Source organism: Antedon mediterranea, chromosome 8 (assembly GCF_964355755.1).
Source record: "Antedon mediterranea chromosome 8, ecAntMedi1.1, whole genome shotgun sequence".
NCBI lineage: Eukaryota > Metazoa > Echinodermata > Crinoidea > Comatulida > Antedonidae > Antedon > Antedon mediterranea.
In genome coordinates this window covers 8,911,960-8,931,748 of record NC_092677.1, presented here as the reverse complement: position 1 = coordinate 8,931,748, position 19,789 = coordinate 8,911,960, and the positions used below count along the sequence as shown (strand labels likewise).

The following is a 19,789-nucleotide window of genomic DNA, read 5'->3' as shown; positions in this document are numbered from 1 at the left end:
ACAACATTCATAAAAAAAAACCAATTAGGCCAATGTACAAAAGAACAAAAACATAGGTCTAATGTTTTTGTTTATATTTCTCCCCTATTTTTAGTAAGTACTCAATATCATTTCTTTAGTTTTGTTTTTTGAGTATTGCGATTTTAATGTATTGGTTTTAGCGTGTTGCAATTATTTGGTCCGTGAACGAATGTGGATCTATGACTTATATGACGAATTGTACGCACATTTTTTTTTCTAAAGATTTTTGCGCGTTCACCCAAGGATTTCACATAAGGGAGGAGGTATAATTGTCGAAGATGATTTTGAGTCATAAAGCATATTTCCTGTAACTTACTTAAATAACAAAATTTAAGGTTATATATTGTTTGAAGGTTGGCATGGGGAAATCAAATGTTGATCAAACTGTTGAGATTTCTCGACGATTTTATCAATATAATTTGACCATTCTCACTCCTATTGATCGAAACGTCGAGAAACTCAAGCTTGTCAACAGTTCTTTCAGAACTAGATGTGGCTGGCGTACCGCAAACATTATATCAATATGATATCTACGGTTACTTTTAGTAATTATAATTGGCATATTCGATTATTCTATACATAGGAGTTGAATTTGGGTAAAGCTGTGATCATGAACGAAGAGGAGATTGGTAAGTATTAACCAGGTTTATACGAGCAGTGTAATTATGTAATCACAATGAAAAGAGACTGTACACATTTGCGATGCTTACATAAATGTTTTTATATATATATATAAACACATATATTGTCATAGTCATTATTGAAGCTAGTCATATTCTTCAAATATAGGTAGCATCTCATGCTCCTTAAAGATGTATTGTCCCCCAAAAATATGAAAAATGAAGATTAATAAAATCAGACTTTGAATAGGTTATTTTGTAGTTTTTTAAAGTTATTCACTTCTGTAGTAAAAAAATGAAAAAAAATTCAAACAAAAATCCATTACAGTTTTTTTCAGGTAAATGAATTTAGTTTTCGATCTAATTTTTGGTCAAAGTGGATAACTATTATGTGACATTAAAATGGCATATTAAAAAAAAAAAGAAATAAGTAATTATTTTTTCAGGGGGACAATACACCTTTAAGCTCTGTCTACGCTATTAAACTTTATGTGAAAAAATGTAATTTGTATATATGGACATGATGATGTCATATCACAACCATATTTGGGCATATCGCACGTATTTATTTGTTAGTAGTGTAGAATAGACGGACCGTTAGAAGACGGACCTTTAGAACACAGACACGTTTGATCCTCCTACCCAAAATGTTACTATTCACAAACATTTTTGGTTACAGTGATATACATACATACATACATATATAATTCGCTTCGTACTAAGTAGAAAAGACGCTTATTTTTTTTATTAAAGATTTTGGTTTTGGACAAAAAGAACCACCACTGATAGACTACGTCAAGCAAATACTTCGAAATTACACTGGTGGTCAATTGTTGAAGGTATTTATACAGTAATTATTATAGTCCTCATTATAGGCCTAGTTACGATAAGGTCATTTATGATTAACTATCAATGATACAAATTTGATGAACCTCCTGTCAGAAAATAGAGCTTTTGTAAATGTGTATATTTATAATTGTGCACGCTACAAGTAATTCAGTACTGTACAAATTAATTATATTTTGATTTGATAAGGTTGTGCAATAATATTTCTACAGGAGTTGACACAGAATGCAGATGACGCTGGAGCTGGGACAGTCAAGTTTTTATATGATCAGCGACAACATGGCACCGATCGTTTGTATCAAGGGAAAGGAATTGGCGACTTGTCACCTTTCCAAGGGCCAGCGTTATGTGCTTTCAATGATGCAACATTTCGTGACGATGACTGGATAAGCATACAGAATTTATCAAGATCTAAAAAGAGGGATGATCCAACAAAAGTTGGCCGATTTGGAATGGGATTTGTATCTGTATATCATTTGACAGGTAAATGAGCTATTTACTAGCACGTTGTGTGTTTGTGGTGTGTCATTTTGCATCAAGAATTCTTCATGCAAAAACTATTTATTTAAAAAATTACATTTGTTTTAACCTTTAGATCTTCCAAGCATTCTCAGTGGCGATTATTTAGCATTTATGGATCCCAGTGAGAAGTTGTTTGAGTACCAAGGTAAAAAGCAGCGTGGTTGTAGATTCCACAGAGAGACTAGTGTTTTCAGAAATCCGAATTTCGCTGACCAATTTGCACCATATACAAATTTGTTTGGAGATCCGATCCCTGTAGAAGACAAGTTCAAGGGAACAATATTTCGCTTTCCTCTTCGTAACGAACGATCGGTGATTTCAGATGTCCTTACAGATGAAAATGATATAAGAACATATTTCAATTGGTTTGTTGATGATGCAAAAATAGTCCTACTATTTCTGAAGAATATAGAAAGTATAACTGTAGAAGCAATTCATGACACGGAAATCTCTCCATTTTCTGTAAAACTGTCAGATGAAACCAAAGGTGATGTTAAGAAAATTAGGAAAGACATGGTAGCATCTATTAAGGACAGTAAACGACAACATCACAAACAACCATTTTCCACAATATTCCCAATTAATATTCAGGTAGAGGAATATGATAATTTACAGAACCATACAGTCATTGAGTACAAGTGGCTTGTCAGTAATTATATGGGCAATCTAGATCCAGAATCTGAAATGTTTAAATTAGCAACAGAACATGACCGACTTCCATTGGTTGGTGTAGCCATGCACGTGTCCACAAGCCACCAGGTGCAGATGATCGAAGGCAGGACATTCTGTTTTCTCCCGCTCCCATCAGAAGAGAACTGCAGTGGGTTACCAGTACATGTGAATGCTGATTTTGGTGTTAGCGATGACCGTCGTTCAATTAAATGGCCTGTTAAAGATCGTGATGATAAGATGTCAAAATGGAACCAACTTCTTCTACAGATCCTTGTTCCAAAAGCATATGTGAAGCTCATTCTCGAAGCTATCGAACTACATAAAATAGGACAATGTTCAGTTGCATGTGTATATCAGACGTGGCCTGACATGGAGAAAGTGGCTTATCCTTGGAAGGAACTAATGTGTCCTGAACTGTTCAAACTATTACTGAATGAGAAAGTGTTCTTTAGTGAAGTTGGTGAAGGTGAGTGGATAAGTACTAAAACTGCAATATTTGACCTTCTTGAGAAAGTTCCTGAAGAAACACAATGCCTCATTTCAAAGCTTCTTCTAAAAAACAAGACGCCGATTGTGTCGATAAAACACTATCCAAATATCATAAAGACAGTTGAGAAGTATGGAAACCGTATTACTCCTCAACTTGTTCGTGACACCCTACGTAATGTTTGTTTGAGCAGCCTTACCAGTTGCGAAAAGATCAACCTTTTAGAGTACTTACTAGACGATGATGATTTTATTGATCTACAAGGATTTGAGTTGTTGCCAGTAGCTGATGGATCGTTTTGTAAATTCGCTTCTGGAGATACTAACGTGTTATTTTTTGCATCAAGTGATTGCACAATGGATCTGGTACCATGTCTGAACAATAGATTTATTAAAGAAGATCTAAAAAAATCACTGAAGAAAAAGATCGTAATTGAAAGTGAAAAAACAAGTAAGTTATTTGGAGTTTTGTGCGTTTTATTTAGTTTCACACTTTCAACTTTATTGTCACCAAGAAAAAAAAATCATATATTGACAAAGGGTGATAAGATATAGTTATAAAAACTAAGCAAGCCATCTATATAACAATACAAGAAAGTTATATAAAATACTGAAATTTAGTCGTGCAATAACATAAGTAGGAGACATAACTTAAATGTTAGACAACATTATTAATAAACTGCCTAATTTTTAGGCCTAATAATGTAGAAGTTTCAAAGACCCAGATTCATTAACAGATAATGTTACTGTTTCTCACAAATTAAATTGATTCTTTTTCAGGTATAAACCAGGTTCAGAAACTTAAACCTAAAATTATTTCAGTTTTGCTCAAGGAAGCATTGCCACGTGATTGGTTAACACAGCCAGCTGTCATATGGTGTCCTGGCAAGAATGGTCATCCGCCACTGAGCTGGCTTGAACTAATCTGGAATTTCATACAGAGAAACGTTTGTAATGATGCAGAGTGTAACATCCAAGAATTTGAAGGTATTACACTGGTTCCCACCAACTTCAGCAAAGACGGTGATCACATCAGATTAGTTCGATTCCAACAGAATTCTCACATAGTTGTCACCAGTAGCGGAAAGAAATCAAGTATCGAAGATATACTACCACAACTGCATCTGATTCCTGTTAACTTTGATAATGCAGAATTTGTGACTCTTCCTCCTTCTAAATGGAGAAAGTACTTCCACTATGCACAACCCAAAGACATCTTACGAATTTATGCGGAATCCAAAACTAGTGAAACATTTAAAGAGGATGTTGATAAACTATCTGTGAATAATGTAGAGTTGTTGAGGGCATTTTTGAAAGATATTCCAAATAATATGACAACTGAAGAAATAGATATTATATTAAAACTTGCTGTCTTTGATAAGGCAACAGGCGTCTTGGGAAGAACCAATAGATTCCAGGCAGCCATGGAAAACGGCAAGGAGCTAAGGACAGCAAGTAAAGATACTCTTCCAGTCGACTTTCAAACAAGTGAGGACATTATTGATGTATCAGGTGAAGATTCCAGAATTTTGGCCTCTAAATTAAGCCTTAAACAATGTCCAAGAGAAGATGTGCTGTGTCAAATGATTCAATGCACAGAAAACAAGAAGTTGACAGAATTAATCATTTGGATAATGGACAGGTGGGACGAAGTCAATAAGACGTACAGGTCGAAAATAATAAAAACAATACAAGACAAACCATTTATCCCTTTACAAAACGGGAATCTTCAGAAGGCATCTGAATGTTTTGATCCGTCCGATCACCTTTTAAGCAAGCTGTTTAGAGGAGAAGAGGATTTATTTCCTGCTGCACCATTTGACTGTAATTATCGAGATATCCTACTACAGCTTGGATTAAAAACACATAAGCAAGTAAAACCTTTGGAAATTAAAATATGTGTAGAACTCCTAATGGTACATCCCGACGAAGTCAAAGCACATGCTGTATGTGAACTGTTAGAATGTTCTCACCAAATTCTGGATGATATGAATCTGCTTACATACCTTGAAAACCATCAATGGGTTCCTGTGGTAAAGATTGTAGATCAACAGATATACCCAGTAGAATTTCCATGGTTCCAGTCAAATCAAACTCTAGCTTCACCAAAAGATGTAACATCTGTCTCACACGCACCTTTAGTTGGCTCAACACTGGCTCTTGTCTCAAATGAGTACAACCAACTATCTAAAAGATTCAAGTGGGATTTAAAACCTCCATTAAAGTCGATTTACACACATCTACAGAACATAGTAAGCTTTCTAACTGATCAGCATCAAACTAGGAACACAGATCTCATAGATACCATTGAAAGAATACTACCCGATATATACTACGTTATGCAAAGTAACATAAATGAGTTTAAATCATTTAGAGAGCACGAGGACAAACTTGTTTGGACGGGACAAAGTTTTGTTGCACCGAGACAAATTTTAATCAAAAAAACTAGGCGTAGCTTAGAACCATACCTATATACTCTTTCTCCAAAATTAAATGCGTACACACACTTATTTAATGAGTTTGGAGCAAGTACAACATTTGATGGTGAGACCGAACCAATGCTTGGATTGTTGGAGGAAATTGTGCAATTCCATGAAAAAGCCAATGGTAACGTGAAGGAAGAGCGCATTAACGATGATAGAGATCTGGTAATACATATCATTGAATCTATTATAAACTTGACACAATTTTCCGATGAACAACTGCCCGACGAAGTTAGAGATCGAATTTTGCTTCCTGTGGCCACTCAAAATTCAAATTGCCTGAAGTTTGCTACGTGTGATGATGTTTGCTTTCCAAACGAGGAGTGGTCAAATGATGACGATTTTGAAGAAATAAAATTGGTGCATGAAAGTGTTCCTCGTAAGATTTACCAACGTCTTGGTGTAGCCTCACTGGCTCAAAAGTTTAGCGGTGCCATGTCACTAGCAGGATTTCAACAAGCTGGTCAAAAGGAGGACCTTACTCAAAGATTAAAGAACATTCTTGACAGTGGATACATTGAAGATTCCATTGCCAAAGAGATGATTCAAAACGCTGATGATGCAGGTGCCACTGAGGTTAAATTTATGATTGATATGCGCACAAATAGTGAGTTCAAATCAAAGCTATTAGATAAAGGCATGAAGGCATGGAACGGTCCTGCATTATGGGTTTATAACGATGCAACATTCAGTGATACAGATTTTGAGAATATCACCAAAATTGGCGGGAGAACAAAACAAGACAATCAGGTGCAGATCGGCACGTTCGGTTTAGGTTTCAATTCTGTTTATCATATAACAGACGTTCCTAGTTTCTTGTCTCGTGGTATGATTGGTTTTCTTGACCCTCACACAAACTACTTGGATAGTCAACTGAGAGATAAAAGTAACCCTGGCATTAGGATTGATCTAAATCGAAGTAAAGCTACTTTACGGAGATTCAAGGATCAATTCCAACCGTATAAGGACATTTTTGGATGTGATATTTTCCAAAGTAATAAAGTTAACTTTAATGGAACATTGTTCCGTTTGCCATTAAGACAGCGCGCCATGGGAATTGAAAGTCAGATAAGTGATAAATACTTTGATGAAGATGACATTATTCAGTTAATGAAAAATGTAAACGAAACGTCGGAGAAACTACTTCTGTTTACGCAACATGTAACGAAGGTATCCGTTTATCATTTAGGATCTCGTCAAAAGCCAACGCAAGCTGTAAAACTGTTCTCTGTCGAAAAATATCCAAAACAATACCTGAAAAAGATAAACGCTTCACTAGATGATCAAGATGAAGAAAATAAGTTTGACATGCAGAACAGCATATTGCGTGAAGCTTCTCAGTATCTGTCACAAAAGGAGTATATAGTTGACTATCCATCTACATTAACAATGGTGAGTGTTGAACATTGTCTAACACCAGAGGGAGCTGATCTGTTTCATCATATTACTTCGAAAGATTGCAGAGATTGGTTAGTGTTTACTGCAATGGGCCAATCACAAGCTTTAGATTTATTCAAGAATCTAAACAATACGTCTACATCACGATTTAAAATTCCCTGTGGGGGAGTAGCGGTTCCCGTCAACAATAGTCTTAAACAAGGTGAAATATTCTGCTTTCTACCACTTTCAATACCAGCATGTGGTGTACCTTGTCATATAAATGGTAATTTTGTGGTATCTACTGATAGGCGTAGTCTTTGGAGAAGAGTTGCACAATATGGTGTGGACGAAAAATCTGATTGGAACGAAGCCATTTTTGTGGATATCATTACTAGAAGCTATGTAAGCTTATTAAAACACGAAGAAGCACAGAAATACTTTGGAACTGCCCAAATGTATGACCTTTGGCCAGATGAATCACAGATTCCTCAGCAAAGTGAATGTTTTCCTCTGTTAAAAGCATTCTACATGGCTATCGTGCATGGAATTGATGGTTCTGGAGATAAACCATGCGTATTCTCAAAGGATGATAAATGGTTAAATTTTGATTCAATCGTAATTTACAAGCCAGATGTTCAGAGTACTACTATTATTGATAATGTGAAAACAGTTCTTCAGAAATTCATTTCACATGGAAAATATGTTGTAGATATCCCGGATAAAGTTGTCCAGGGACTTTTAAGTGCCGGTTGTGGTGACTATTTGAATACAATAACATACACTGAAGAGCGATTTTTCGAGGAAATATTTTTTCCTAACATCAGCGAAATTGAAAATGATATTCGTAGCAAATTAACAATGCATGTTATTGACAGTTATAAGAGACCGCTGTATAAAATGCTCTTAACGACCATAGCGTGCATTCCAACCGGCAGTACTAATCATTTGAAAATGATATCAAATGTCGTACATCCGGATGGGAAAGTAGCACAACTGTTTGAACCTGAAGAAAATCGTTTCCCAAGTCAGTCCTTTCAAGACGAGACACGAATGCAAATTATGGTTGAACTTGGAATGATAAAGAATAATATAGAGTTCTCAGAACTTCTAAATAGAGCTCAAGTTATTGAAAAGAGTAAGCATAATAGGCAACACAAGATAATGAGACTACAATGGTTCATGATGTTTTTGGAAGAAAAACGATTGAAAATTGATCAAGAGTTTAAAGAAGAAATTTCAGGTTTACGAATATTGCCAGTTTTAGAAAGACCCAAAGATTTTCCAAAGGAATTTCCATGGTTCACCGAGTGGGGAAATTTTGTATGTGCCAATCAACAGATTTATCCTTCCACCCACACAGATTCAGTATGTTTTGTAAAACCTATCGTTGATGAACTTGTTTTTAAATGTTGCCAAAATGCAGAAAGTGTACGTCAGATATTTAATCTAGCAAAGGAAATGGGCTTATCATATTGTCATGACGTCACGCAGCAACTTAAACAGTTAACCAAAATTAAGAATGAGCACCTCGTAGAGAACGAATCTAATGTTTTGCGCATGTGTACAAATATATATTCACATCTTGGAAAACTGCGTGATTGTGAAGACACCCTTCGTAAAGAATTGCAGAATTCAACGGTTGTCTTATGTTCTGGAAGATTTATGAAGATTGAGAAAGTTGCACTAAAGTGCAAAAGAGAATTCCATCCGTATCTTTACAAGCTACCAACTGAACTTCGAAAGCATGAACTACTTTTTAAATTGTTAGGCATTGAAGACGACTTCTGTTATTCTACCTTGTTAGATGTAAGCTATAATCTGAAATTAAAGTACCAAGAAGAGGCGCTTGAAGGAGATGATTTACAAGTGGCCATTGACATGGTTCAAAGTATTGCAGATTGCAAACTTCATGAAGATGTACCCGAGGATGTACGCAGCATTTTAGTTCCTGATAAACATGGGCAGTTGAGGCCAGTTGATGAACTGAGCTTTTGTCTTCATGACACTTCAGATGATGCCATAGAAGGAGAAATTTTGTGTCATGACCGAATTCCCCACAAATTGGCAGCATATATAGGCATTAAAGATATAAGAACAAGTGTACTTTCAAAGCATGGATTTGAACTTAAATATGGTACAATGTTTGGGCAAGTTCAGAAACTGACTAATCGAATCGGTGAGATACTGAAGGGGTATCCTTGTGATGAATCAATATTCAAAGAGCTGCTACAGAATTCTGACGACGCCGGGGCCGACGAAATTAATTTTATATTTGACGAACGGCAACATTCAGATAAAAATGTATTCTGTGAATCCTGGAAACAAACTCTTGGACCAGCATTGTGTGTTTTCAACAACAAACCTTTCACAGAAGATGACTTAAAGGGAATTCAAGAGCTTGGAACTGGTGCAAAATCTGAGCATCCAGATAAGACAGGTCAATATGGAATAGGGTTCAATTCTGTATACCATCTTACAGATTGCCCTTCATTTTTAAGTAATAACGACACGCTTTGTATTTTTGATCCGCACTGTGCTTTCATTGATCAGGCCACTGCAGATTCACCAGGATTCCAGTTTAATATTTCACCAAAAGTGAATGAAGTATTTCGAGGGGCTCTCTCTTGTTTTCGGTTGGAAACAATAACAAATCATGGATGTACTTTGTTTAGGTTTCCTTTACGTACTACAAAAATGAGGAATTACATCAATTCTTTGAATTATCAGGCACCAATGAGCAAGGAGATATTCGATAGCAACAAAATGCAACAATTGCTTAAAATGTTTGAATCAAAAGCGTTCCATATGTTATTGTATTTAAATAATCTAACAAAGATTACAATTTCACATATTGATAAATACAATAAAATGAAAACCGATTACTGGGTGAGTGCTGAGTTATCACCAAAAGATAGGAAAACACGAGAGGAGTTCCACAACTATGTAAAGGATTGTGCTAAGAAATCTAGCATAAAAGGACTCGTCATGAAAGAGGTTACATATGAAATGAGAATTTCAGACATATTTGGTGAAAAACAAGTATGGTTAATTAATCAACGTATAGGATCGACTGACGAGATTCCGGATTTATTATCATCCGCATACGAGAATGGAAATTTGAAACTCTTACCACGAGGTGGCATAGCAGCATGCTTATCGACAACATGTACTCAACGTACATATTGCTTCCTACCTCTTCCAATAGATACCAATATGCCTGTCAGTATTAATGGACATTTCAGTCTTGATTCAAGTAGGCGACATTTATCAAATATTTCGCAAAATGATAAATGGAATGAGTATGTTAAATGCCAGGTTATTGCTCAATCTTACTCTCACCTTTTACTGCAATTGAGAGATAGAATCTTCGAACTTTTCAATGAAAGTACATCAATAATGGCTTGTTCTTCTGAAGAGATGAACAAGAAGATGGCGTTTTATTGGCATTATTTTCCAGATTTAAATGAAGTGTATACAGGTTGGAAACAATTGGCTGCACACGTGTTTGTCAATTTTCTTCACAATCATATGTCAATGTTTCCGGTGGTCAGATTTATAAATGAAGGTTTTTTTGGCTTTTCAAGTTCTTTCTCATTAACATGGCTCCCCGCTTCTTCTGGATCCTTTGGACAAAAAGCTTACTTTTATACAGAAGATAAATCTGAGATGCAAATACTTAACCACACAATTCCTATTCTTCAACAGATAGGATTCAAAGTAGCAATTGTTCCTGATTATGTCTACAATAGCCTGATTACAGCAACGTCACCAAGTGAGACTGGAGTACGCCAAATATACTCAGTCGAGAAAGTCTCTCCGGATTCCGTTGTGGATTTCCTCAAACATGAATTCTCTCCAGGTGAATTGCCTTGTGACATCGCGAATACAAGCATTAATGGTGAAAAAAATTACTTTAAACTACTTGAGTATATTGATTTGTACGGTAAATTACAAAATGGAAATATTACCTTAAACGGTATGCCAATGCTGCTCACGCAAGACTTACAATTACGGAGGTTTGGTACAACAAGTAAAACGTTCCTGTCAAGAAGGTACAAGTTACTTCCAAAATGCTGGAACGAGTTTATACACAGTCGCGCTCAATGTCACTTCTCAGTAGAGTCACTTGAAATCAACAGATTCAGCATTAACGATCTTGTAGAAAGGCTAAATACTAATTCAAACCTACAAAATGCAAATCATAAAGTAATTTGGGATCCTCAGAGTGATGAAGTGCCAAACAAAACTTGGATTAAAGAACTCTGGGATTTTTTGAAAGAAGAATTTGAAATTAGTGACTGCTTGTCTTATGACAACAAATGCACTCGTATTAGGAAACTGATGGATAACTGGTCTGTCCTTCCTATTCAAGTAAGAATCCAAAAACCTTTGAAGGTAAATTTTTTAATGCCGTTTTCTGAAGCAGACACAGTCCTCCCTAACAATGTAGCCGATGGTACACTTAGGGATGCTCTTACCAAGATGGAACTTCCTGTGTTAGATGAGTCTACTTTTTGGACACATAATGTCTGTAGGTCTGGCACTTTAGCTATCTCTGATAGGTCTACTATTGAATTTGTCAAACGATTTATTGCCACTGGAAGTACACCTGGGAGAATATTGAAAAGTTTAGTTCGGTTGTTAGAAGCAAATGACAGAGCATTTGATTCATTAACTGATGAAGACAGACACAATATTTTGTTGTTTTTTGGACGGTTTGTTGGTGGATCACAGATAAATGAACAGCATGTCTGTGATTTGAAAAAGTTGCCCTGCTACCTTTCCATTCACAATGAATGCATTACTTTAAATAACAGCAAAAAGCACTTTGTTCTTCATTCTGGAATTCCCAAAATTGAAAAAGAAAAATGGTTATCTGAATCAAAGGCGGAATTTATTAATGATGATAGGTCATTAAAAAAACTACATACACTTGTTGGTTTAGCGGAATGTACGGAATCAAAAGTCTACAAAAAGTTCATCCTCCCACAATTCCATAAATTTACTGATGAAGCAAGAATTCGACACATGGATCGAATACGATGTATACTTAATCATGATAACTTAGAAAGGTCATCCATGATATGTGACATGGGTTTGAAGTACATTCCTCTAATATCTCATAAAGACCAGCCGTTAAAACGTATATGTGATTACTTTGATAATTCAGATACAATATTCCAACATATGCTACAACCTGACATGTTCTTGCCATATCCTTTTTATAAGAGCAATTGGAGAGAATTGATGATAGATCTAGGCTTACAAACAAAACCCGAAGAAGATATGATTTTGAAATTTGCAAAGAAAATTGCTGAAATGATTGCTGTTAAGGAACATGTAGGTCTACAGAAATCTAAAGATCTTGTGAAGTACATTAATAATAGTGAAGAATGGAAGAGTGATGGGATTTTCTTAAGAAAATTACGCGACATTACATTTTTAGTGCCACGTTCATTGGACAAGAACTTGCTGAAACTTCACGAACGTTTTAAAGAAGGTGAAAAAGTGGGTATATCATATAACGGTGCCTTAACTAAGACAAATACTCACCTTGTTTGGACTAGTGCAAGCATTTTACCAGATTACGCTGTTCCCGCCAAAGTGGTAATTCCTAACCCGTTTAATCGTAGGCATGGAATACATACCACAAATTTTCAAGAATTAAATGTGTCTGAAATACCATCACTTGCAATTGTTCTCCAGCATACTAAAAATATATGCACCCATCTAAAAGAAAAATATAACCGTTCAAAAAGAACTGGAGGAGAAGCTACATCTTCTGCATGCCAACAAACTTTACATGATGTATTGCAAACAATATATGAATATTTTTCTAAGAAATGCAGAGAAAGTAATCCTGATGGCATTCTGGAAGAATTAAAAGACATTCCCATGCTGTTAGCTTCTGACGATACATTACTCATCTCTCCGAAATATTCCGTGAGATATATGAAGAAAAGTCATGTACTTATACCATACATCTGTGCAATACCCGACGCCTTTGTCCCATATATGGACCTATTCAGCCGTCTTGGTGCTCAGGATGAACCTTCTATTTGGCAATGTTGTGAACTTTTGACAATGGTTCAGGATGATATAAACGAAAATCCGTTTGTTGACAATCCAAATTTGAAGTCTATGATAAAGTTTGTTGTTTGTAAAATCTTCGAAAATCATAAGGAACCAGATTGGTTGCAAGATATAAAGACATTGTACCTTCCTAATCGAGCGTATCAACTCGTTGATTCAAGCACCTTGATGTACTACGACAAACCAATGTTTGAGGTTAGAATGAACGTGAAAAATGACAAAACTATTCTCTTCGACTTCAAAGAATTTGAGTTGGAGAGTGCTGCAACTATGTATGTTGAAAACATGCCTACAGAAATAAAACCTTCTAAATTCAGTGAACAGACGACAGAGACCATGGGTTTTAATCAAAGTGAATGTTCTTATGCCAAAGAAGGAGTTTGTGAACAACTACAATGCATTCAACGTCAACTTCAATCCATGGAATTCCGTCAAGGTATTTGTCGTATTTTGAAACATGAGGCTAACCAAAAGAGAGTGGAACTCACAGAAAATGTTCTTGTAAACACATTGTTAACTCTATCTAGTGAACATCTTGCCATTAAATGTATCAGCAATTTGGAAACGCATCTTGAGCAATTGGGCGAAGTGATTGAAGAAAGCAATCGTGAATCAGAATGCTTCCTAGAGAGAAAACAACCTGTGACAATTTTTATAAGGCATCATGATGAACCAGGTAACTTACTTGATTTACAAATGACATTGGCAGAGGTTATTTGTGACCTCACGGGGGTGCTACATTTCAAGGCAGTTTTGAAGATGATAAATATTGATCTTAACAAAATACAGAAGGCGTTAAGTTTGCTTAACATTCAAGCACTAGATGCTATTAAAACTGATAGAATGGCGCTGCCAAAGCTGGGATCTCCTGTACCAGATGATGTAGTTGATTCATTAGACAATGACCCATTTAATGAGTTTACTGTTGGGGAGTATGTTGTATATGAAACAGATGAAGAAGAATTTGTGTATGCCCAAATATTACAGAAAATCACATGTATTACTTCAGGAAGCTCTCTCAAGATAATGTATGTTATTAACTATGGGAAAGAAAGTACCGTGGGCACACTTAGTCTATACAAATGGCTATCGCGCAAGGACACATATTCCACAGACTTACAGCCTTATGTTGCTCCTTTGCACGACAGTGAAGACCCTACACCACCAGTCTGTGAAAATCTTGACGATGCTAAGAACAAATTGTCAGACAAACTTGAAGAGATTTGGAAACTAGAAGATACTGAAAGAAAAAAAGCAATCAAACGATTATACTTAAAATGGCATCCGGATAAAAATCCAGGTAATGAAGACTTTTGTACTGAAGTTTTTAAGCATCTGATAAATGAAATAGATCATTTAGAAAAGGGGCTTCCTAGGAGCAAAGTATCGGCTGAAAGAAGCTACTATCCAAGTGATTCTGGAAAATGGCAGCACCACTATAGAACTTGGAATCAAAGAGCTAGAAGTTACAGAAGAAGTTATACTTCTACTGGTGGATTTAGTGGCGGGACTAATTATCGTAATTTTGCATATACACCATCGCCAGGCCAAGCTAACATATGGCAAAGGCAATCTCGCTACGACTTCCAGGCAGCCAGTAATGATAATGGAAGTAATCCTAGTTACGAATGGGTTGCATATAAATGTATGCAGGCAGCAGAGAAGTCATTAAAAGCTGCTATATTATCACATACAGGAAAAGGCTTTATGACTCATAGTCTTAACTGGCTGAGAATCACAGTTGAAGATATTCCAAGGTGTCCATCTGGTCTACGTAACTATGTAAATGAGCTATGTACATACGGCCAAGATCAGAATGCCGCTCGTTATCCACGTCGTTATAGCAACGAAATACCGCATAACATATACAACAGAGAGGATGCTGACAAGTGTATCTTAAATGCAAAGATAATTATAGACATGATGGACAAACTTATTGACTATAATAGAGAGTAATATTAATAAGTAGATATAAAGTTGAGTTGCATGTTTTAAGAATTATTACCAATCATTATATTAGCTTTCTCAAGTACAAACTTGTAGTAAATAAGAAACGTATTATTTTTTTTATTTGATAAATTGAATTTGATAAAATAGATTGATTTGAACTTATATTTTTCAACAATTAAGGTACGAATATTGATGAAGGCTTAAATCCTTTCGGATATCACTTCCTTATCGGCCATTTTTTGAGAATTTTTTTATTATCTCAAGGGTATACACACTATTTTTTCAAATAGGCTATTGGAATACAAACTTATTATGACTTTCTAGGTTTGTGAACTTAAACATTACTTATAACTACTGTATAATAACATCAAAAACATTCATATGTAACTTAAGAGACGGTGGTTGTGGTAGATAGATTGAACAATTTTGAAATTATAGAAAAACAACAAGTAGTGAAGGTATATTATATCTGTGTTACGGAACAAAAAATTGAAAATATGCATGAATAATAATTACTACGATAGCATCATTCAAACGTGTAGAACTTAATAAAATTGTGTTTAATAATTAAATGAAATTTGATTATATTTTATGGTAAGATATAGAAAATGTTAGATAATTTCGGGAGTGTTTGGGGTTTGGGGCATGTACGGATTACAGTATGCGGCACTGCGTGTAATGAAATATAGTAAATATTCAAATTACTTATTAGTTTAATTAATTTTTGATCTTTAAAGACAATCGAAATCACAATAGACAAAGTTAACTCAATCATGTTTTGTTTAAATATAATTAATAAAACGATCACTTCTTCTATACAAAATGTATGTATGTTTGTTATTATTGTCAATTGTGTTTTTCTGTATTGTATGTAGGAAGCAGTGAAAAAATATTATTTGTAGCGTGAAAATAAAAGTTCGTTTAGGGCTATAATAATTTGTGACAATCACATAAATTAATTCATGAATTCATTTGTTTTATTTTAATATATAGAATAATATACTCATACTAATATTCAAACGAGAGAGTGAAAATGAACAGTTTGAACAAATATTATGCGATTTTTATACATGTTTTACCAGGTTGCTTGCGAGTGTTGACAAGTAAAGTAAATTCTGTTACCAGTGGATCAATATCAATATTATCAATTACTAAACTGAAATCGCGTTGTCCTGGGTTAGATACGATAATAGTAATTTCACAGTAAAGACTACATATGTTTTAAACAAACTTTGGTTTGCGTGGGAAAGAAAAGCAAGGGAAAAAGAGGAACATACGAGGCACGTCCATAGGCAACCGTAGGCATAACTGGCTTTGTGTATTTATGAATTGTAAGATCAAAACACATGATTTTATCAACTTTCAACCATACAGACCCATTTTCCTTATGATGATTATTATTACATTAAAGCGGTCTCAGATATATTCTGACGTGGGAGGAAGTCACGCTTTTTATACAGACAGCTATATATTATAATTGTGTACCGGGCTGATTCTTTGTATTATTATGAATGGTAGGCTTAAACCAAGTCTAGACCGCATTTTGATTTATTATATATTGGTAACAAGGTAAATATTTTGGCACACATGGTGTTTTTTGTAAGTATAGGCCTTGAGCTGGAAACATCGACAGAAAATAATAAAATAAATGGAGAGTTTATTTTAAAAAGTAGGCCTAAGGGTGGTTGTGTTACATCCATATTACAACTTATTGCTTTGATACACTAACACTAAATTTAAGGTTTACTCGTGGATTTATTCATACCTTTAATAATTAATCATTAAATGAGGTTGGACTCGTGTTAAATGCTACAGAAAATCTAAAAATGATATTTTAGCATTTTTATTTGGATAAACCTTTCGAGGTTTACGAGTTTATCTTTTTTTTTCTCTCTTTTGTGAGGTTTACTCACCTTTATTTCATTTCAAAACATAATCATTTTGATAAATAAACAATTTTTTTTTATGTGTGTGTATTATCTTTTTAAATATATAAATATTTTCATTTATAAATATTAAGTTTCCCCTTACATCTTTAAAAAAAAACTCTGTAAGAGATCATTTATACATTTACATTACATATAAACTGAAACAATATCAATACATATATAGAATCAAAAGCAACTCAATAACTAGTTTCTTGTATAGTATAGCATTTTCCGTGCTTCTTGTTTACTCTCCTTTTTAGTGTTTTTCCTTTTTTTTTCTCTTTCTGTTTTATTTACACTATTTGCATTTTTGTAAAAATTACTTTATTACTTTATTTACGAGTTTATCTTGCATATGTTCCATCCAAACTCTTATCTCATATCTGAGACTTCTCTAGAATATTATATTATAATATTTATAAAATGTTTAGGCTACGCCATTTTTCCCGCTGGAAGTGGAGTATAGTATGTAAACCTATATCCTTCCACATGGAGTAATTAAAACTGACTGAATTTGCAAAAAAAATATTCCACATGGCAGTGAATTAACTTATACTTTCCTCGCCTCTAATTATTTAGTTATGGGGTTTAGCTTTATTTAATTCACTACCAGACATTTCATGTTCTGTTTTTTTACTTGTTCGGAATTCTTTCTCGTCTTTGTTTTACGTCCAGTAGGTCCATATTTGGCTCTAGAGACAACTTTATATTGCTTTATATTTATCATATAATGTTTGTACTAATTTCTATACTATTGTAACAATCATTATTTCAATAAATGCTTCCAGAACTTTAACTGTCCTTTTTGGCGTTTAATACATAAGCTGTAGGAATTTCCATATTTACGTGGAAGAATATCATTCGGTTTAGTAGTCACGTGTGAATACATTACAAATGCAACGCCCCATTAAATCAATATAATAACAACTCGATTTGTGTGTAAATCTGTTGATATTACTTTAGGCCTGGATCATTCATGTTTGCAATAGTGATCACGTTAACCATGAACTCGTATCAGCTGAGTTAGGTAGGTGCGAAAGTTTGTAGTCTAATTATAGGCCATTTTAGTTTTTACTTTTGTTACATACATTTTACTGTGTAGACATGTAACTGCATTTAACTTCAGTTTAATAATAGGTAATAGACATGTTAATTCAGTTTCAGTTTAATAGGTAATAGTCATTCAGTTTCAGTTTTGATAGTGGCAGACTTTGTATTTTGAAAATTGTAGTGTGCCACAAATTGCACTACTCAACACATTCAGAGGTTCTGTATGTGTGCTGGATGTATCTTTTTTTTTATCTTTCGTGGGAATCACCCACCTTTATTGTAATTTCTTCTCATTTTAAATGTATAATAGTATAAATAATTCTAATTAATAATCATTCTTAAAACGATATAGATACATATTTGGCATAAAGGTAAATAGACTCTATACAGATGGAGCTATAATAGAACCATTGATAAAATAATTAGTGATACATCATACATATTGTATATTTAAAATTGTACTGTACAGATACATGAAAATATCGCATATATTAAAACAGAGAATGAAATAAAATCAAGGTAAGTTCTCTAAAATGCTAGTTTTTACATTTTTTCCATTTTTTGTCTGCTTTAATAAAATTGCATTCGTATTCATTTGTAATTAAGAATTTCAATTCAGATGAAAACAAATTCCATATCACTTTATGTTTTTTCGTTTTTTCTAATTTGTCCAAAATGCATGATTTGTAAATGCAAAATGTGAATAATGAAATAAGTTCATTTACAATTATGTTTCGTGTACCAGCTGTTATTATTTTATACCAATTGATAGTACCTTCTGTTGGTAAACACTTAAATATGAGGTCATTAAATTTAAGCCATACATACAACTAGCATATGTAATTCACATTCAATTTCTTTTTTTACACCTGTCACATATATTGTTTTCTAATATTTTCCCATCTTTAAGCCTTTTTTTACAAGGTAAAATATTGTGTAGTAATTTAAAATTAAATTGTGCAATTCTATTTATGTGCTTATAGTTGTGTATTTTATTTGTCCATACTTCATACCAATCTAGTTCAGCATTATTGAACAGTACTTCCCATTTTGCCTCTGCAATGGGATTGGTAGCTATTTCATTTACAAAGTGCCTATAATAAAATTGACCTTTGTTCTCTTTTCGGAACAAGGATTTCTCAATTGTGTTCACTTGTTCGTCGTCATCGTATTGGTCTCTCGCTATAGATTCTTTCCATTCAATAGGTATGGCATTAATAAGCAACTGGTTGTATCTTAGTATGTACACGTTTACCACATTTAAGTGGGCTGTAAACAGCACTCCTCCAATGAAATTTAGGAGCTAATTATTCTTTACTCCATGGTGTGTTAGTAATCGTACTCCCACGCCTCAAAAGACAAGGCCTTATAGTGTTTACATAACACTGCACTTGACATATTATTCGGTATTCGGTGAGCGAGATACAAAACAAATCGGTTTGTTTAAATTTGATTAAATAATTTTAACCGATTTTGTGATAAGTTTCTCTTTCGGTGGTAATTTTCATGGGTGCTAAATTCTCTCCGTGTGAACGACAGGTATTATTCATACTCGTACATTTGAAAATTGCCAGTTTTTTTACACCGAAATTACAGTATATATAATTATATACCAATAATTAAAAGTGTTACGTCAAAAGTATTTCTTGTTTCATCTGGATGCTACTTAGTGCAATCCCAATTTTTAAATTAGGATATCACGTTGATTTTTTGTGTTCCATACCTAAAAGCTATGGGA

The 19,789-nt window shown here is 34.3% G+C and overlaps 1 protein-coding gene across 1 annotated transcript; it reads left to right on the top strand.

The window, feature by feature from the left end:
* The first annotated feature begins 631 nt into the window (after nt 1-631).
* Nucleotides 632-15,869, top strand: LOC140057592 (sacsin-like). Its single transcript, XM_072103308.1, has 5 exons — nt 632-650; nt 1,395-1,480; nt 1,700-1,970; nt 2,083-3,618; nt 3,948-15,869. Exons 1-5 carry the CDS (start codon nt 632-634, stop codon nt 15,077-15,079), a joined length of 13,044 nt encoding a protein of 4,347 aa, XP_071959409.1. The 3' UTR covers nt 15,080-15,869.
* Nucleotides 15,870-19,789: the final 3,920 nt, after the last annotated feature.

Excerpts from the sequence above, each read along its gene's own strand:
- LOC140057592 (XM_072103308.1), top strand. Across the intron at positions 1,481-1,699 it reads CTGGTGGTCAATTGTTGAAG|GAGTTGACACAGAATGCAGA; the intron begins GTATTTATACAG and ends ATATTTCTACAG. Across the intron at positions 1,971-2,082 it reads ATCTGTATATCATTTGACAG|ATCTTCCAAGCATTCTCAGT; the intron begins GTAAATGAGCTA and ends TTTAACCTTTAG.